We start from the raw sequence: 20484 nt of genomic DNA on the forward strand, positions 1-20484 counted from the left end.
GTAAATGGCGTTTCCGTGCGCTGCTCTGGTTCGCCAGAGGCGACTTAGTCATGCTGGCCACATGACCTGGAAGCTGTACGCCAGCTCCCTTGGCCACTAAAGTGAGATGAGCGCCACAACCCCAGAGTCGGCCACGAATGGACCTAATGGTCAGGGGTCCCTTTACCTTTACCTTTACACTTCTATATACCTTAACACTCCTCCTTCCACAATGTTTATTTAACTTTTAACATTTTAATAGCCCCAAATTGTTCAAACCTACCCTTATAAGACTGACTTTGGAGAGGTCAGTGCTGAGGACAGACACACCCCTCCTTCCCTAACCCCGAATTGTGGCACACAAAATACTCCAAGCTTCTGCAGCCTCCTTACAAACTGGGTCGGACCACTGGGCCCATTTTTCCCAGGGCTGTGGCCAATTCTCTGTGCCATCGGGATTCCGAGGGTCTTGGGTCTTCCTCTTCCTGCTTGCCTGAGATGCTCTAGCTCAGGCATAGGCAACCTTCGGCCCTCCAGACCCTCCAGACATTTTGGCCTACAACTCCCATGATCCCTTGCTAGCAGGTCCAGTGGTCAGGGATGATGGGGATTGTAGTCCAAAACATCTGGAGGGCCGAAGGTTGCCTATGCCTGCTCTAGCTGGAGGGGCAGGGGACTTTCCCTGAGCCCACCAGCCTGTGTTCTGGGCTGCGGCCCCTTCCACCTCAAGCAAAACACAGTCGGGTGTCAAAACATAAGGGTGGGGGGTCATGCCAGGTCCCTGAGTGACTCATGACAGTCCCGCCCACCCAAAGCCAGGGCTGCGTCTGCCTTGAGACTGTCCCAGCTCTGAGGGTTGGGGAGTAGGGAGTCTGCACAGTGTTTGGACAGCAGGCTCTCTGGGGGTGGATTCTGACCCCAGAAGCCTCCACAATGTTTTCCCACAAGGCCAAGGTGTTCAGGCCCAGTCCCCTCCTGATGTCCTCGGGGAACGTGAAATGGCCAGGTATCTGGGCGCTGAGAGAGCAACATGCTGGTCTTGATGGGCCTGTGGACCGATCCAGATATGGGGAGGTGACAAGATAAGCTATCTTGAAATAGCTGAAGGGCTTCGCATGGAAGATGGACAAGCTTGTTTTCTGCTGCTCCGGAGGGTAGGACTCGAACCCACGGCTTCAGGTTATAAGAAAGGAGATTCCGACTAAACATCAGGAAGACCTTTCCGATGGTAAGAGCTGTTTGACAGTGGAAGGTTGTGGACTCTCCTTTCCTGGAGCTTGGGTGGCCATCTGTCATGGATGCTTTAGCGGAGATTCCTGCATTGCAGGGGGTTGAGCTGGATGACCCCTGGGGTCCCTTCCATCTCTATGATTCTGTGGTTCAGTAGGCTCTTGATGTTCTTATGCCTAAGGTCAGAGGTGGGACCCCTTCAGTAGTGAGGATGAAACAGGCCTGGAGTGGGCTAGTGGTCAGTGTTGATCTGGAGGGGCGAAGTTTGGCCCTTCCCCTGCTTGGAAATGGGGAAATAGAGACTGTTCTCAAGAGCTGCTTTGTGGGGCACAGGCTTCTGCCCCATCAAACAGCACTGGGATATTAGGTAAGGAGCCTGAGGACTCCTTGGCCTGCTTGCATCCTGGCATGCCAAGGGGGAACATCTTGGCGGTTGGCGAGAGGCCAGCTTGGGCTTGGAGCTGCTGCTTCTAGTCCCAGGGTCCCAAAGGGGAGGCCACAAGGCACTGGGCTGGTCTTGTTCCTGGGTCAAAGCGGGAGGGCGGGTGGCCCTTTCTAGATGGCTCCATTAGAGGAGGCACCTGGCTTCTAGGTCAGGGGTCCGGTCCACTGTCCCTCAGACCTTGTGGAGGGGCCGGACTATATTTTTTTGGGGGGGGCGGGGAATGAACGAATTCTTATGTCCCACAAATAATCCAGAGATGCATTTTAAATACCGTATTTTTTGCTCTATAAGACTCACTTTTTCCCTTCTAAAAAGTAAGGGGAAATGTGTGTGCGTCTTAAGGAGCGAATGCAGGCTGCACATCTATCCCAGAAGCCAGAACACCAAGAAGGATTGCTGCTTTCACTGCACAGCGATCCCTCTTACTGTTCTGGCTTCTGAGATTCAGAATATTTTTTTTCTGGTTTTCCTCCTCCAAAAACTTGGTGCGTCTTGTGGTCTGGTGTGTCTTATAGAGTGAAAAATACGGTAAAAGGACACATTCTACTCATGTAAAAACATGCTGATTCCCAGACCATCTTTGGGCCTGATTTAGAAAGCGATTGGGCTGGATCTGGCCCCTGGACCTCCATTTTTCCTACCCATGTTCTAGGTCTAGCTTCTTCTACACTTGTGCAAATTAATTGAAACAAGCAATGTAGTTTATTGTACAAAACTCACATATACATGTACAAAACTCAAGCATACATACATTAGTAATGGATATGCCCTCCGCTATTTTTAAGCAGTATTTGAACACGGTTTGGCATGGAGTCTCCTAGTTTCGAACAGTCACTGTTGATTTTCAGATCCCTGCGCCACACTTGAATCAGCGCCTGAAGGAGCTTCTCCGGAGTCGTACAGTCTGCAGCACGGAGGCGACTTTTGCATACAGCCCACAAATTCTCAATGGGATTTACGTCCGGGGAATTCCCTGGCCAATCAAGTTTCTGTATTTGCTGCTCTGTCATGAATTTCTTCACCACTTTCAATGTGTGACAGGGGGCTAGGTCCTGGTGCAATATCCCAGGACTGTCAGGACACCTCTTTTCCATCTCTGGAATAACTCTTTCGTAGAACCTCAATATATTGTGGCGAGCACATCATTCCTTCTATTGGCTGCAGGCTTCCGACACCATAAGGATCAACTGACTTTTTGTGTTTGAGTACAGGATTACGAGTAAGATAGAAAACATGCTTTGTTTCAGTTAATTTGCACAAGGGTGTAGGTCTTGCTTGGGCCACGTTTATGTGCCACTTCCGGGGATTTGGGGCCTGAGTGATCTTTCTGACTCAGAAATCCAGCCTCCCAGCTTCCCTGTTTTGGACCAGCTCCAGCCTGGCTCTGCTTGGCCTCCGAAGCTGAAGGCAGCCAGGCTTCTGATCCCAGGAGGGGAGAGAGGCTCTGGGGCTGCTTGCGGCTTTCCCGCGGGCACTGGCAGAAGATGACGCTGGCCTGATCCTGCAGGCTCTGACGCTGCTACCTAGGAGGTAGCAGGCAAGGCTAGCAGCAGCCCAGTGACTCCGCCAGGTGGCAGCAACAGATAGGTAGCCGTGTTGGTCTGCCATGGTCAAAACAAAATAAAAAAATTCCTTCCAGTAGCACCTTAAAGACCAACTGAGTTAGTTCTAGGTATGAGCTTTCGTGTGCATGCACACTTCTTCAGATACACTGAAACAGAAGTCACCGGACCTTTCTATATAGTGAGAAGGTGGGGAGGGGTATTACTCAGAAGGGTGGTGGGAATGGGTGATTGGCAGCAAAGCAGCTTCGTGGGGTTTATAGAGCCCCTGGGATCTGTTCAGGAGGGTCTGGGGCTGCCTGCCTTGGTAGGGGGGGAGGCACAGGAGTCCAAGGTGGGGGAGGCACAGATCCCTGGGGTGCAGAAATGCGCACTATACAGCCTGCGGGGTGTGGAAGGGGTCGGAACTCCATCTGTGTCCCCCCTCACTAAAGTCGCCACCCTTGCTCTCTGCCCCCCCCCCTTGTGCCAAAGGGACCCCTCCTTCTCTGAGTTGCTCTCTTCTGGCCTCTGCAACTGCCCTGGTCTCAGAGACTTTGGCTTCTTATTCCAGGCTTTGCTCGGCAGAATTTCCCCTGGGCAGAAACTCCCCTGGATTGCCAGCTGCGGTTCCCATTATTCCAAGGCATGATGTTTGGAGCCAGTGATAGCCTTCTACTCCTCCACGCATTTGCCTAATCCTCTCTGAAAGCTGGTGGCCATTACTGCCTCAAGTGGGAGGGAGTTCCACAGGTTAACTGTCCAGAAATCCCTTCTTTTCTTGAGTGCTTTTGTTAAGAACAAAGGAAGAAAATCTTTTCCCTATCCACTTTCTCTGTGCTATACATAATTTCACACACCTTTTATTATGCCCCCCTTCTTTTTCTCGGCTAAAAAGCCCCCAATATTATGCCCAGCTTGACTTTGGAACAGTCTCCCCTTCCTTGGAGGTTTTTAAGCAGAGGTTGGGTGGCCATCTTTCAAGGATGCTTCAGCTGAGATTCCCGCATTGCAGGGACTTGGATTGGGGTCTCTTCCAACTCTACAATTCTATGATTTGACCCTTTCCTCTCTGGGATGAAATCCCAAGGCCTGAGTGTGGGTCTAATGAAGACTTGTGGGTCAACCTTAGACAGCAGATGGCCTGTTCTGTGCGTCAGGCCAAAGGACAGCATCTCTCGCAGGGAGGATCTGAACGATAATCTTGGTCATTTGACTGCCCTTTATACCCATTGCTGTCTTTTTATTTGTATATATTGCTTGTTTCATGTTGCCCTGGCCATTGGCTAATGCTAATAAAGTTTATCTATCTCTCTCGCAGGGAGGGATGCGGGAGAGACAAAACAAGCCAATTCAGAGGAAGTTTACCGGAGAATAATTCTTTATTTCACCACCCCCAACACACACACACACGCAGAGACTGCTGATCCCTAGCACTGGTCTTCTGCCTTGGTGCCATAGACCTCCACCTCGCACAAGGTCAAGTATTCGGCCCTTCCCGGGATGTGGATGCTCACATAGTGGCCCTTGAGCCAATTGCAGTACAAGGTGCTGACGGAGCCAAGGCTGGTGTCTGTGATGGTCCCACAGCTGTAGAGAGAAAGTGGAGGTGAATTCAAAACAGCTCAGTCTATGGGGATATTCATACATTTATTCATACGTTTTGTTTCTATGCCGCTTTAGATTTTAAAGGGGAAAATCTCAAAGCTGTATGTGAAAGGACTCCCAAATGCCAGCCCCCACCCATTCCTATCGCTCAAAGGTGGCTTCCCACATTCCCCAATTTTCATCATTAACCGCTGGCATTGTTTTAAGTGTCCGCTGCATGCCCAGGTCTTTACACAGACTGAGGGGCCAGATGTCTGTGCCAAGGCAGGACAAGGGGCTTCGAATGGATCTCCGAGCGGAGGGATTGGAGGAAGGGCAGCGCCTGGTGGCAAGGGGCTTCTGGCCGAAGAGAGCAGACAGGAGACGGCCAGGCGGAGTCCGAGGAGGACCCAGGAGGAGGGGGCCACAGGGGTCAAGGGGGGTGAGGAGCTGATGCAGAGCAGTGCTTTGCCTAAGGAATGCCCAACTTCACAGAGGAGGGGGAAGCGAAGTGAATTGGCGATGTGCTGAAGAGGTCGGGCAGAGGAGAGGAGACCAAGGAAGCCTTGACTCCATCCCTGAAGGAGGGATTGGGGTGGGGGGTGTTTTTATTTATGGCCTGTCTTTTCCCCTGATGGGACTCAGCATGGCTTTGTCAGGAGTGTGCGCAGGAGCCAGGCCCTGTGACCAATAGGACTCTGCAGGACTGGGGCCTTCCTAAGTTGTTCTGGAGAGGCAAGGTGTGGCTGCACAGGTGAGGCCGATTGGTAACTCACAGCACCTGGTGGCAACAGCCGGGAAGGGATATAAGGTCAGCATTTTCCCTTTGGCTCTTTGCCACAGCAACACGTTCCCTGCCTTGCTGCGTTTGGCTTCTTGCTTCTTGACCCTTGTACCCCTGACTTCTTGACTCCTTGCTTCCTGACCCTCAGACCCTCGGCTTCCTGACTCCTGGCTTCTGGACCCCCGTTCCTGCTCTCACCCCTCCATCTTGCCCCCAGTCCCAACGTCCCCAGCTGGGACTTCGATCGCCCGTAAACCAGACCGTGACAGGCTTACATATAAAAAGAAGAACTGCAAAACACACGGAAAAGCAATCGTTACCAAACCCCCCCCCCCATTAAACGTTGGTAGAATTAAAACTGTACACATCGTGTTTGCTGGGACCTGTGTAGAGGAGGGCGACCAAGATGGCCAAGAGTCTGGGAACCAAGTCTTAATGAGGAACGGTTGGTGGAACTGGGGATGTTTAGCCTAGAAAGGGAAAGATGAGAGCCATCTCCAAATATCTCAAGAGCTGTCACCTGGAAGATGGAGCAAGCTTCTTTTCTCCTGGGATGGAGCGGAGGACCTGAACCAAGGACTCCAAGTTACAAGAAGGGAGATTTCTGGAAGGAGATTTTGGGAAGAGGCAACCGGAACTTACAGGGTGCTGGACTTGCCATGGTCTCCCACAGAGTCTCCCACGCGGATCTCAGCTCCCTGGAGTCTCTCACCGCAGCAGTCCCCGCGGTTCTTCACCACCACAGCAGAGATGGCGTACTGCTGGCCCAAGTCCACGTGCCACCAGGGCTCCGTGTCCAGCTGCGTGTGGGTGCAGGTGCCCGTTTTATACCAGTCCCCACCGCAGTTCCCATCCACGGCTTTGCTTGCTGTTCCAATAATCTCGTGGGGGAAGACGGAGGACTGACAGGTTGGGCGGCCTCTGGCCAGGTTGCGAGCTGGAGTCAGGGAAGGAGAGAAAGAAGATGGGGACAAGGACAAATAATAATGCAATAAGAGACCAGCCCGTCTCATCCACTCAAATACTTCTGGGAAGCCCCCAAGCAGGACAGGAAGGCAGCAGCAGGCTCATTATTATTTTTAGATTTAGATTTCTTTCATGCTCAGAACAAGCAGTGACACTAAAGAATACAGTACCGCTGATGTGGTAGCATTTCTTAATTACACTGCAGCCATGTGCCCTACTTGAGAGAAGGAAGCCCCACGTCTGCACAGAAGCTCAGGGAAATGAGGAGGTGCTTACAGAACAAAACATTTTCTTGAATTGCACTTGCTTACTAGCAATACCTGTGAAAAGGATCTAGGGGTCTTGGTGGACCACAAATTAACATGAGTGATGCAGAAGCAAAAAAAAGAAAGAAAGAAAGAAAAAAAGAAAAGTGAAAGCTATTCTAGGCTACATCAGTAGAAGTCTAGGGTCCAGACCAAGGGAAGCAATCGTTCCACTCTCTTCTGCCTTGGAATACTGTGTCCAATTCTGGCCACCATAATTTAAGAAGGATGCTGACAAGCTGGGAAGGTGTGCAGAGGAGGGCAACCAAGATGGTCAAGGGTCTGGAAACCAAGCCTGATGAGGAACGGTTGAAGGAGTTGAATATGTTTAGCCTGGAAATGAGGAGCCTGAGGGGAGATATGAGAGCCGTCTGCAAATATCTCAAGCGCTGTCACCTGGAAGATGGTGCAAGCTTGTTTTCCCCTGCTCTGGAGGGTTGGACTTGAACCCATGGCCTTATGTTGCAAGAAAGGAGAGTCCTACTAAACATTTGGAAAAGCTTTCTGACAGTAAGAGCTGTTTGGCAGTGGAACAGGCTCCCACGAGAGGGGGTGGACTCTCCTTCCCTGGGGGGTTTTAAGCAGAGGTTGGAGGGCCACCTATCATGGGTGCTTGAGTTGAGATTCCTGCAATGCAGGGGGCTGGACTAGATGACCCCAGGGTGCCTTTCAACTCTACAGTTATATGGTCCTATGAGGCTGACCCAGGGTCTCTCTCTCCAAAAACAGCAGGGCCAACAGACTGAAACGGAATCCTATTTGTTGACTTAATAAAGTCTGTCTCGTGCTTGCTTGTAATAAAACTCCAAAGTGTTGCTTTGACCCATAGACTGGCCCTTGCGCCCCCCATGTCTTACCAATAGCTTGCAGTTCTGGCTTGCAGCTCTGGGCCTCCACCTGGCCTGCCAGGAGCACCAGGGCCAGCAGCCAAGTCCAGGTAGGGAGCATCATGCAAGGGCAGAGTGGAGATGGCAGTGAGGGACAGCTGCCTGCAGGAGCCATGGGGGTCTGGCCCCCTTAGCAGCCTCAGAGGGCTTTGGTTGCAGCCAGGAGTGGCATTCAGGTCAATCAAGGACCACGTTGGGCAGGAGAACGGTCGTCCTCCTCCAGAGATTCCTTACAGTCCTATATAAGACCTGAACGATAACAATGCCCATTCAGGGTCAAGACTTCTAGGCATGTTCTAGGCTTCAAGGCTCACATCCAATGGATTTCCCAGACTTACCTTGGCTCTCTTTCTTGGGATCAGCGCCTGTTGTCCTTCTTGGTGGCTTGGCAAGCCCAGGTTTTTCTCTTGAAACTGACACAGAGACCTCCCTGCTTCCAGCTGAATCCTGTCCCTCCTGGTTTTATCTCCTTTCAAACAGGCAGTTCCTGTTTGACTCAGAACAACCCAACCAATCAGGAAGACTTTGACCGCGGGAATTTGGCTATCAAGATCCACTGTTTACATCCGTCTTCTGTGGTTTCTACATCTCTGCCAAGAGGGGGAATTTGCACAGCCTTATCACCAGAGGATCTGCCTTGAGTTTAGCAATATATCCTTGTTGCATTTAGAGGGCAGGTGGATGCTAAAGTGAGTACAGTAATGCCTTTAGTTGAATGTGCTTTGGGTTGAGCGCATTTGAGTTGCGCTCCGCGGCAACCTGGAAGTAACGGAGCCCGTTACTTCTGGGTTTCACCGCTCGTGCATGCGCAGATGCTCAAAATGACGCCATGCGCGGAACCGGCAAAACACGACATGCACAGATGCGCTGTCACATCTTGCGTTCTGTTTGGGATGCGAACGGGGCTCCAGAACAGATCCCGTTCGCATCCCGAGGTACCACTGTATTGGACGCAGCCAGTCTGGGATTTCCTGAGCCCTGCCACGACCACCACACTCTGTGATCTATGGCAGTTGAGTGCCAGACGGCAACTAAGGCCTTCGATGGCTGCTAGTCATGGTGATGATGTTTTTCCTCCTCTGAAGGCCAATTGCTGGGAACCACAAGTAGCGAGAGCGCTGTTTCACTCCTCTCCTCCTGGTGGGCTTCCCATGGGCACCTGGTTGGCAACGGAGAGAACAGGATTCTGGGCGAGGAGATGGACCTCTGGTCTGATCCAGAAGGTCGCTATGGATTTCTTAAGAGAGCCTCTTGACCTCACATTGTTAGACTTTGTTTACAAAGCTACTGTACTACCAACCTTACTGTCTGCTTGTGAAACATGGACCACTCCATCTCCAACTCCTTGAAAGATTCCATCAACGGTGTCTCTGAAAATTTTTACACATCACTTGGGAAGACAGGTGAACTAATGCCAGTGTACTGGAAGAAACAAAGATCACCAGTGTCGAAGCAATGATTCTTCAACATCAATTTCTTTGGACTGGTCATGTTGTGCGGATGCCTGATGATCGTCTTCCAAAGCACCTACTCTATTCTGAACTTTAAAATGGAAAGAGTAATGTTGGTGGTCAACAAAAGAGGTTTAAAGACTGTCTCAAGGCAAATCTTTAAAAATGTAGCATAAACACCGACAATTGGGAAACACTGGCCTGCAAGCGCTCCAGTTGGAGTACAGCGTTTACCAAAGGTGTGATGGGCTTTGAAGACACTCGAACTCAGGACGTGAGGGAGAAACGTGCTAAGAGGAAGGCACACTTGGCAAATCCACACCGTGATCAACTCCGGTCCAGAAACCCATGTCCCCACTGTGGAAGGACGTGTGGATCGATCCAGAATTGGCCTCCACAGTCACTTATGGACTCACTTTTAAAACCGTGTTTATGGAAGACAATCTTGCTCGGCTACGAGGGATCACCAAAGATGCCTCTGAAGGCCAATTGCTGGGAACCACAAATAGTGAGAGTGCTGTTTCGCTCCTCTCCTTCTGGTGGGCTTTCCATGGGCACCTGGTTGGCAATGGAGAGAACAGGATTCTGGGCGAGGAGATGGACCTCTGGTCTGATCCAGAAGGTTGCTATGAAATTCTTCAGAGAGCCTCTTGACTTCACATAGGTAGACTGATGCTGTCAATGCAATCAGACTATTGACTTTGGGTTTTAATAGGCATGGCTGGGATGTGACCAAAATAAATATGGCTTTTAGTGTTTGTTGCAAACATGTGTTAAATGAGAAATTGGAGGCTTCATATATTCAAATCACTTGGCACTGCCTAGGGACAAATATTACTTCCTCTTGCAGGTCAGAGTTTGCGTCCAATTGCAGGGGACAGAGTCTTAGAGTTCTAGGAGTCCAGAAATTTCATTTTTTTTGAAGGCAAGTTCCAGTCCCTTGGAGATTTACACTTCTCAGAATAATGAAGCAAGTGTGGATTTGACTTAAACTAGGTTTAAATGTGTGGTTTAGACATGCTAAGCTACTCAGTGGTTGTCCCAATTCACCTTCCTGCCATGTCTTTAAACGCACCTCCTTTTTTATTATGTTTTGACCTTGTTATGGAAAAAATTCCGGGGTGAGAGACTACTCAACAGTCCAGCTCATCGAAGTGCAAGTCCCCTGTGGGTCCACGCAGTCAGTGAAAGAAGGAAGTTCCAGCCAAGTAATTTGGAGCAAAACAGCAGTCAGTAGACCATGATATTTACTGTTGTGCAACAGATCCCCCCAGGAGTAAGAACCCCAAGTAAGGGGTGACGTCCTCTTTTAAACCTTCCCTCCTTCCCTTGAATACACTTCGAGAGGCATCACTGAGACATCATCACTACATCACTGGCATGTCACAAATGGGCAGGGGGTAAACAAGTCCAACATGAGGTCACTTTCTCAGACCCCTTTCCCAACACCTCTTAAGTCCCCATCACCAAAAGAACAATAAAACTCTTGACATCTCCTTGACCTCAGGACTGGTCTGGAGATGGGCTTTCAGAACACCGGACTTGCTCAACTGCCTCTGGGGATGTCTAGTGTTGCCCCTCTGGTCACTCGCTGGGTGGGGGGCCGTGTCTGTTCTCTCACGCCTGGGGAATTATGGTGGGATGCCCTGTTCCTGCTGCCTACAGGACTTCCTGCTTCTTGGCTCATGGAGGGAGGTGGAGCCCAAATTCACCTTTCTTTAAGGGTTAAAATGGCGTCGGAATGAGGAGAACCGGTTAAAGTATGGATTTTCTACGAATTTATGAAGCTGGGTATCTTCCCTGAGCTGTCAAGTCGAAAGGATACATTCAGGCATGATACTTGTAAAATTGTAACAACTTTAAAGATGTGCCCCCCCCCCCGTCATTTCTGTAACAACCTCTTTTGACTTATCAGGCAACCTTTCACCTTGGTTCTGCTCCGTTAGCCAGAGAATTTGCTTTCTGTATCTTTGCAGCTTCTTTTTGATACTGGCATGAAAAGTCAACGGGCTGACCCTAATAAGGCTGTATTAATTCTCTAGGGTTGGTGAAAGAAAGAAAACAGTTTTTCTGCTTTTGTCCTGAATCGGTTGTGCTTTCATTGGTGTGGAAGGGTGAATAATCCTGCCTTTTCTGATGTCTCAGTGTCCTTCCACACAGAAGGGTTTTTTTCAGTTTCTCTCCTGGTTAGAGGCTATTTACTCCCAGGAGTTTAGGTCTCCCCCCTTTTATGACAGCAGGAAATCTGCATGCAGAAGACAGAAGGGCAAGGGACAACTTGGATCTAAACGTCATTAAGAGAAGGAGCCGCCACAGATTTCCTCCAAGCAACATTTCTGTGGGTTCTCCCTGCTGCTTCCAGAATCCATGTCTTCTTCTTCTTCTTCTCCTTCTTCTCCTCCTCCTCCTCCTCCTCCTTCTTCTTCTTCTTCCTCCTCCCAATTTTTTTTATTGATTTTCCACATTTATCACAAAAACAACATAACAAAACACACAACAAAGAAAAACACATTACACTACAAAACTAAACACAACTGACAAAGGGCGCATGTGCGTTGGGAGTGAGGCCAAAGAGATATGAATAAGGTAGAGAGGTGGAACTTCTGGGCTTTGTGGGGGTTTTCCCTGGGCTTGGGGGGAGCCTGCGTCCCTGCCTCTTGCGCCCGAAGGTGCTGGGTGGCTGTGGTGGAGACAATTGCCGGGCAGGCTGGATCTGGCCCACGGACTGTAATTTGAGGACCTCTGTCTTAGTGCATAATTCTCTGGCCTCCCTCGTTGTGCGACCAGTTCTCTTTGTGAGGGATCCCTGGCACATAGGACTTGCAGTATCCACAAGGCGTCATTTGGCCTCCTCTATGGCTCTGGCAAAATCACAGACCCCCTTGGTTCTGACGAACAAATTGGAGAGACAAAAGAAGGCTGCTCAAAGGATGTTTATTGGACAACCAACATTGATTCCATCAGTTCTGCCCATGCAACTTTCCACTCGATGCATGGCTGGTTATCTCTGAGGTTCATCCTCCAACTTTGTCCCATAGACTTCCACCTCACACAAGGTCAGGATAGCTGACTTTCCTGGGTGGTTCACGCTCACATAGCGACCCTTCATCCCTTGGCAATTGATGGTGCTGATGGAGCCAAGACCATAATCTGTGATGGTCCCACAACTACAGAGAGAAACGGGAGGTCAACGTTGGGGTGGAAACAATTCAGAATGACTCCGTCTACCCTCTGAGGTATTTCCATGGCTGCGGGAGCCCCTGGCTCACTAGCAGTACATGTGAAAAGGATCTAGGGGTCTTGGTGGACCACAAACTGAACATGAGGCATGAGTGTGATGCAGCAGCAAAAAAAGCCAATGCTCTTCTAGGCTGCATCAACAGAAGTCTAGTGTCCAGATCTAGGGAAGTAATAGTACCCCGCTATTCTGCCTTGGTCAGAACATGCCTGGAGTCCTGTGTCCCGTTCTGGGCACCACAATCTCAGAAGGATGTTGACAAGCTGGAAGGTTTGCAGAGGAGGGTGTGGCGATCAGACAGGGTCCCCGGACATTTGCCGGTCTATTGATCCCTGTGCCAGCACTATGATCACTACCCCGCTGCCACCAACCCGTTTCTGTCGGGTACACACTGAGTCCAGACAGTTGTTAACATTAAAACAAATAATCAAGTTTATTTTATAAGGCTTAACAGGTTTATGGTTTCAGATAATTTTTCTTGTCAGTTTCTTATCCTTAGTTTCTATACCGGCCTATACCTTCCTAATAACTTCCAAATGATTATCTCAACTGTCTATCTGACTCCTCCTAACAGTTTCACTCACTCTCACACATCAAAACTAAAACAAAACAAATTCCTTCCAGTAGCACCTTAAAGACCAACTAAGTCAGTTCTTGGTATGAGCTTTCGTGTGCATGCACACTTCTTCAGATACACATGTATCGTGTATCTGAAGAAGTGTGCATGCACACGAAAGCTCATACCAAGAACTGACTTAGTTGGTCTTTAAGGTGCTACTGGAAGGAATTTGTTTTGTTTTGACTATGGCTGACCAACACGGCTACCTATCTGTAACATCAAAACTAGACCAACCCACGGACTTGTCCTCCCTCTTCCTTCTCCAACTCCCAACTGACTTCCAAACAACTCCAACTCTAACTCTAACTCCTCCTCTTGGGTTCCCACTGGCCAATCACTTCACACTCATTTAACCCTTTCCTTATGACCCACCTAGGAGGGCAAACGCCACAAAGGGCAACCAAGATGATCAAGGGTCTGGAAACCAAGCCTTATGAAGCACAGTTGAGGGACCTGGGTATGTTTAGCCTGGAAAAGAGGTGACTGAGAGGAGATATGAGAGCCATCTTCCAATATCTTAGGACTGTCACATGGAGGAGGGAACATGCTTGTTCATCTCGAGGGCAGGATTCAAACCAAAGGGGAGTCCAAGGCTTCATGCTTGATGAAGAAGGCAGGAGTGTCAGGGAAGAGGGAGAGTGAAAGAAGAGGGAGGGGAGGAAATATGAGAAGTTCAGTAAAGGAAAGGGGTGGATTTGCCCTGCCAGACCTCAAACTCTATTATGAATCAGCAGCATTCTGCTGGTTGAAAGACTGGCTGTTTTTTGAGAACACAGACATTTTGGACTTAGAAGGATTTAATAATGCTTTTGGGTGGCATGCATATTTGTGTGGCATATTTGGGTGGCATGCATATTTTGGGTGGCATGCATATTTGTGGTACGACAAGGTTAAAGTACATAAAGCATTTTTATGTACAAGAATACTTGGCTAGTTTAGATGTATTCAAGTCTCCAGGGCCAGATGAACTGCATCCAAGAGTATTAAAAGAACTGGCAGATGTGATCTCAGAACCACTGGCACTCATCTTTGAGAATTCCTGGAGAACAGGCGAAGTCCCGGCAGACTGGAGGAGGGCAAATGTTGTCCCTATTTTTAAAAAGGGGAAAAGAGAGGATCCAAATAATTACCGCCCAGTCAGTCTGACATCAATACCAGGGAAGATTCTGGAGCAGATCATTAATCAAACAGTCTGTGAGCACCTAGAAAGGAATACCGTGATCACCAATAGTCAGCATGGATTTCTGAAAAATAAGTCATGTCAGACTAACCTGATCTCGTTTTTTGACAGAATTACAAGCCTGGTAGATGAAGGGAACGCAGTGGATGTAGTCGACCTTGATTTCAGCAAGGCATTTGACAAGGTGCCCCATGATATTCTCGTAAAGAAGCTGGTAAAATGCGGACTTGACTATGCTACCACTCAGTGGATTTGTAACTGGCTGACTGACCGAACCCAAAGGGTGCTCATCAATGGTTCCTCTTCATCCTGGAGAAGAGTGACTAGTGGGGTGCCACAGGGTTCTGTCTTGGGCCCGGTCTTATTCAACATCTTTATCAACGACTTGGATGATGGACTCAAGGGCATCCTGATCAAATTTGCAGATGACACCAAACTGGGAGGGGTGGCTAACACCCCAGAGGACAGGATCACACTTCAAAACGACCTTGACAGATTAGAGAACTGGGCCCAAACAAACAAGATGAATTTTAACAGGGAGAAATGTAAAGTATTGCACTTGGGCAAAAAAAATGAGAGGCACAAATACAAGATGGGTGACACCTGGCTTGAGAGCAGTACATGTGAAAAGGATCTAGGAGTCTTGGTTGACCACAAACTTGACATGAGCCAACAGTGTGATGCGGCAGCTAAAAAAGCCAATGCAATTCTGGGCTGCATCAATAGGAGTATAGCATCTAGATCAAGGGAAGTAATAGTGCCACTATATTCTACTCTGGTCAGACCTCACCTGGAGTACTGTGTCCAGTTCTGGGCACCACATTGTTTAATGTTTGGATAAGATACAAAGACTTATTGGAAAATAAAACCCCAAGGTGGTTGTCACCAATGGAAGCGAAAGCTTTTAAAAGACTCAATATGGAGTCCAAATGGCCAAAATATTGGGAAATTTTGGAGCAAGAGGGAGACAAATTGAAATTGCAGAGTTTTGAGAAACTAAAAAACAAAGTGCGAGACTGGCTTCATTATTATCAGATAATGGAGGCTTATAAATTGGACAAGAAAATTGGATTCCAGGTGGAAAAATCGAAATTAGAAACAGAATTGTTAGAACCCAAAACTAAGATTTTCTCAAAGATGTATAACTTGCTGCTGAAATGGAACACCCAGGATGAAACGGTGAAGTCTGCTATGATTAAATGGGCACAAGATGTTGGACACAACATTATGTTTGCTGACTGGGAACAGTTATGGACCACTGGTTTGAAATTTATGGCATGTAATGCCTTAAGAGAGAATATTATGAAAATGATTTACAGGTGGTACATGACCCCAGTCAAGCTTGCAAAAATTTATCATTTGCCCGATAATAAATGTTGTAAATGTAAAGACACTGAAGGAACATTCTTTCACCTTTGGTGGACGTGCCCAAGGATTAAGGCTTTCTGGGAAATGATTTATAATGAAATGAAAAAGGTATTTAAATATACCTTCTTGAAGAAACCAGAGGTCTTTCTCCTGGGCATGGTTGGCCAATTGGTGCCAAAGAAGGACAGAACTTTTTTTATGTATGCGACAACAGCAGCAAGAATACTTATCACAAAATATTGGAAGACACAAGATCTACCCACTCTGGAAGAATGGCAGATGAAGATGATCGACTATATGGGACTGGCAGAAATGACCGGCAGAATCCGTGACCAGGGAAAAGAGTCGGCGGAAGAAGATTGGAAGAAGTTTAAAGACTATTTGCAGAAATATTGCAAAATTAATGAATGTTAGAATGATGTTGGATAGAAATTAAGTGGTTTCCAGCTGTAATGCTTAAGAGATATGGAAAATAAGGTTTTGAAATAAGTAAAAGAACTAATGGTGAGGATTTGCTGAACAAACAATCTGAATTGGAATATAAGAAAGGGAGGTATGAGGAGGTCGGGAAAATAAGTTAAAAGAAAATAAGTAAATGGAATCTATGTGATTTTTAAATTGTTTTTATTTCTGTATTTTTGTATTTCTGTATTTTTGTTGTTTCTTTTCTTTTTGTTTTACAATGTATTATTTTTGAAAACTTTAATAAATATCTTATTTAAAAAAAGGAAAGATGAGAAGTTCAGTCTTGGACTTATGAACTTGAGACACCAGGGAAGCACCCAAGTGGAGAAATCAGAGAGGCCTTTCCACCCAGCAGCAGGAATTAGCATTTGCCATTCCACACAGAATCAGGTCTTGAAATATGGGCAGGATCCACTACCCTCTGCCCCCCCCCACCCTGATTGGGAATAGAACAAAGGAGCTACAAGTGAACGAATCTGCAGGCGGTGATCTTGAGAGTGTCTCCTGCGATGCCTTTGGTGAAGGACGAGTGGGGAGGGGAGGGGCAACGGGAACTTACAGGGGGTTGAACTTGCCATGGTCAATCACGTGGTCTCCCACACGGATCTGGGCTCCCCAGAGTCTCTTGCTGCAGCAGTCTGCACGGTTTTTCACTACCACAGAGGAGATAGCATACCGGTCGTCCAATTCCACATGCCACCATGGTCCATATTCTTCGTGGGTGTGGGTGCAGGAGGCATGACCGAAGACCCCGTCAGAGTTCCCATCGACGGCTTTGTCAGCTGACGGATCACTTGGATGTGAGATGATGGAGGACTGACAGGCTGGGCGGCCTCTGGCCAAGTTGAGAGCTGGAGCAACAGCTTGATAGAAAGAAGACGGGGCAGAAGAAGGAGGAGGAGAAGGAGGAGAAGAAGGAGAAGGAGGAGTTTGGACTTGATATCCCGCTTTATCACTCCCTTTAAGGAGTCTCAAAGCGGCTAACATTCTCCTTTCCCTTCCTCCCTCACAACAAACACTCTGTGAGGTGAGTGGGGCTGAGAGACTTCAGAGAGAAGTGTGACTGGCCCAAGGTCACCCAGCAGCTGCATGTGGAGGAGTGGAGACGTGAACCCGGTTGCCCAGATTACGAGTCTACCGCTCTTAACCACTACACCACACTGGCTCTGTAAGTAAGGGAGAAGTAAGAATACAAGAATAGTCCTGACGCAGCAGGATCAGGCCAAAAGGGCCCATCTAGTCCATCATCCTGTTCTCCCAGTCACCACCCATATTAAGAACTAGCCGTTAACCTACAGATAACAGCAGTGCCAATAAATGCCATTCTGTTTTACAAAATTTATATTGCATTTGCCAGTCATAAATCCTCCGAGTGGTTTGCAGCCATCATACTCATCCTGGCCAGAATGAGACTTTGTGGGCCATCAGTTTCCAGGTCCAGAAGTTGGGGACTTCCCCATTGCCAGATGAGATTGCGAACCCTCTGAAGGATGAGGTGCAGAGTTTTGGGGGGCTCCCAGATCCATCTTTCTTAATGGAGCTTCAGATTACCTCTGTGGTCAGAAGCACCCATTTTCACCTTAGGTTGGTGCACCAACTCTGCCCTTTCCGGGACAGGAATACTTTGGCTACGGCGATGCATGCCTTGGTAATCTTACAACTGGACTACTGTAATGCACCCTATGTGGGACGTCCCTTGGGATGGGTTCAGCAGCTACAGCTGGCGCATGATGCTGCGGCCAAGTTGCTGAGTGGACCTGTGCTGAGGAAGCTGTCAGTTACCTGCCGGGGCATCTTCAAGGTCTTGTTTCTAACGTGTAAGCACCTGAACAACTTGGGACCAGGTGAACTGAAGGAGTTTCAGCCCTGGCATAGACCTGAAGGGTCACCTATTTTTTGGACCAGTGGCTACATTTTGAATTTTGAGAGATTGCTGTGGATGCCAGCCACAACATGGAAACCTTCTTCATTGCTGCTCCCTCCCTCTCCTAGGCCACCTACCCAATGCGTGGAGTAAGGTGACCTCCAGATTTTCACCATCAGAAACCAGCTTATAGGCCATTGGTTGGGGGAGGAATAAGAGTGCCCTCTGTTCATGGGGAGGGGCCCCGTTTTGCTTGCCCATGGGCGAGTTCCCCTTTCCATTCCCTTTTCCCCGCTCTTACTGGTACTTTTCAGGTCAGGCTCGGAGCTCTGGGCCTCCCCCCGCCCTGCCAGAAGTACCAGGGGCAGCAGCAAAGTCCAGACGAGGAGCATCCTGCAGGAGGGAGCAGAGAAGGCAGTGAGGAGAGACTATGAATTTATAGCAGAAGCGGTGCGTATGTCGTGTGTGAGTGTGTGTGTGTGTGTCGTGTTTGTACAAACTGAATGATTTTGGGGGGGGGGTCCTGCATCAAGCGCTATTGGGTTGGCCTGGAGAACTCTTATTCTCCAAAGTGCTAGAGGTGCCTGTGGCGTTTGCCCTCCGATGTGTGTGACATCATACTGGGTTCATAGGGAAAGGGTTAACTAATTGTAAAATGACTAATCAATAGGAACCCAGGGGGCAGAGTTAACTGTGTATAAGGTTTAAGCCCAGAGGGTTTTTGAGTGAGTTAGAGTTAGAGTTGGAGTTGTTGAGAAGACAGTCTGGAGTTAGAAGAGACAGGATAAGTCTGTGGGTTGGGCTAGTCTGGTTTGTGTGTGTGTGTGTGTGTGTGTGTGAGAGAGAGAGAGAGAATTTGTTAAGAGGAGTCAGTCAAACAGTTGAGATAATCAGTCAGAAGGTATTAGAAAGGTAAAGGTAAAGGTACCCTTGACCGTTAGGTCCAGTCGTGGCCGACTCTGGGGTTGTGGCGCTCATCTCGCTTTATTAGCCGAGGGAGCCGGTGTACAGCTTCTGGGTCATGTGGCCAGCATGACTAAGCCACTTCTGGCGAACCAGAGCAGCACACGGAAACGCCGTTTACCTTCCCGCAAGAGTGGTACCTAATTATCTACTTGCACTTTGACGTGCTTTCGAACTGCTAGGTTGGCAGGAGCAGGGACCAAGCAACGGGAGCTCACCCCGTCACAGGGATTCAAACCGCCGACCTTCTGATTGGCAAGTCCTAGTCTCAGTGGTTTAACCCACAGCGCCACCCGCGTCCCATACAAGGTCCATAAAAAAAGGTAAAGGTACCCCTGCCCGTACGGGCCAGTCGTGTCCGACTCTAGGGTTGTGCGCCCATCTCACTTAAGAGGCCGGGGGCCAGCGCTGTCCGGAGACACTTCCGGGTCACGTGGCCAGCGTGACGAAGCTGCTCTGGCGAGCCAGCACCAGCGCAGCACACGGAAACACCGTTTACCTTCCTGCTATAAAGCGGTACCTATTTATCTACTTGCACTTTTAAGGGTGCTTTCGAACTGCTAGGTGGGCAGGAGCTGGGACCGAACAACGGGAGCTCACCCTGCCGTGGGGATTCGAACCGCCGATCATGCGATTGGCAAGTCCTAGGTGTTGAGGTTTTACCCACAGCGCCACCCGTCTCCCTTAAAGTTAAGATACTGACAGGAATATTATCTGAGAAACCATAAACTTGTTATTGTTTGTAAAATAAACTTGTTTTTTTGACTCACTTTTAACAACTGACTGGACTCAGTGTTTTACTAGAGAGTAACTGGTTGGTGGCAGCAGGGAAGCGAGCGTAGCGGTGGCACAGGGATCAACAGACCGTTAAATGTCCGGGGACCCTGTGTTATCGCCACAGTGCCTAACCAACGTTTAATGTCAAGAAAAGAAAAGAAAACCACAGTTTTAGATATGCCCATTCTGTGGGGCATTCAGGGTCCAGACTTTCTTTTTTGGGAGGTGTTCTAGGCTTCAATAATCACATCCAGTGGGTTTTTTCGACTTACCTTGCCTCTCTTTCTCGGGGTCTGCAGAAGTGTCTGTTGCTCTTGGTGGGAGAGGAGACACAGGTTCTTCTCCCCAAACTGGAACTGAGACCTCCCTCCCTGCTCCCAGAGGAGTCCTGCACCTCCAGGTTTTATCCCCTTCCCAATGGACAGCGCTTGCCTGACGTGGCTCAACCTGGCCAATCAGAAAGGTGGTGACACCAGGATCTAGGGATCAAGATCAGGTTTTGACATCCTTCATCTGAGCTGGGTCTGAGTGGGCTCGTGTGGTTTCTGACTCTCTCCCAAGAGGAAATAACGGCACCTCCTTGTCAGGAGATGATTTTAGAAGAAGACATCCTCATTCCATTTATCCCATTTAGAGGTCAGATGGGTGCCAGACTGAGCGCTGATACTGGCAGGTCCCAACCACATCAGCTAAGCTCCAAAATGAACACTTTGTGGTCAGCCTTGTGGAGAATGGGTAGGCACTTCTGAGTTGAAACGGCCTCTTCCAGCCCATAGAAACATCTCTGCCTCCCTCCCCTTGAACAAGGTCCAAGTGTAGGCCAGCTGGCAGCAGT

The 20484-nt window shown here is 48.8% G+C and overlaps 2 protein-coding genes across 2 annotated transcripts; both read right to left on the bottom strand.

Moving 5' to 3' along the window:
- Positions 1-4558: 4558 nt before the first annotated feature.
- Positions 4559-7851, bottom strand: LOC309348236 (fucolectin-like). Its single transcript, XM_081873277.1, has 3 exons — positions 7695-7851; positions 6209-6503; positions 4559-4785 (listed from the first exon to the last, which is right to left on the bottom strand). The coding sequence occupies exons 1-3, from the start codon at positions 7837-7839 to the stop codon at positions 4626-4628; spliced, it is 600 nt and encodes a 199-aa protein (XP_081729403.1). The 5' UTR covers positions 7840-7851; the 3' UTR covers positions 4559-4625.
- A 4242-nt stretch (positions 7852-12093) lies between these two features.
- On the bottom strand, positions 12094-20006 carry LOC309348987 (fucolectin-like). Its single transcript, XM_081874833.1, has 4 exons — positions 19922-20006; positions 18211-18302; positions 16605-16908; positions 12094-12342 (listed from the first exon to the last, which is right to left on the bottom strand). The coding sequence occupies exons 2-4, from the start codon at positions 18299-18301 to the stop codon at positions 12177-12179; spliced, it is 561 nt and encodes a 186-aa protein (XP_081730959.1). The 5' UTR covers position 18302; positions 19922-20006; the 3' UTR covers positions 12094-12176.
- Between the last annotated feature and the right edge of the window lie 478 nt (positions 20007-20484).

Source organism: Podarcis erhardii (genome assembly GCF_964252035.2).
Source record: "Podarcis erhardii genome assembly, chromosome: 8".
Classification (NCBI taxonomy): domain Eukaryota; kingdom Metazoa; phylum Chordata; class Lepidosauria; order Squamata; family Lacertidae; genus Podarcis; species Podarcis erhardii.

What these genes read in the sequence shown, in the direction of transcription:
- LOC309348236 (XM_081873277.1), bottom strand. Translation starts at nt 7,839, where the DNA reads ATGGCTCCTGCAGGCAGCTGTCCCTCACTGCCATCTCCACTCTGCCCT. An exon ending in GCCAGAACTGCAAGCTATTG is followed by an intron (nt 6,504 to 7,694) that starts GTAAGACATGGG and finishes CCCTGACTCCAG; the next exon opens with CTCGCAACCTGGCCAGAGGC. An exon ending in CATGGCAAGTCCAGCACCCT is followed by an intron (nt 4,786 to 6,208) that starts GTAAGTTCCGGT and finishes TTCTCTCTACAG; the next exon opens with CTGTGGGACCATCACAGACA.
- LOC309348987 (XM_081874833.1), bottom strand. Translation starts at nt 18,301, where the DNA reads ATGCTCCTCGTCTGGACTTTGCTGCTGCCCCTGGTACTTCTGGCAGGG. An exon ending in GCCTGACCTGAAAAGTACCA is followed by an intron (nt 16,909 to 18,210) that starts GTAAGAGCGGGG and finishes CTTTCTATCAAG; the next exon opens with CTGTTGCTCCAGCTCTCAAC. An exon ending in CATGGCAAGTTCAACCCCCT is followed by an intron (nt 12,343 to 16,604) that starts GTAAGTTCCCGT and finishes TTCTCTCTGTAG; the next exon opens with TTGTGGGACCATCACAGATT.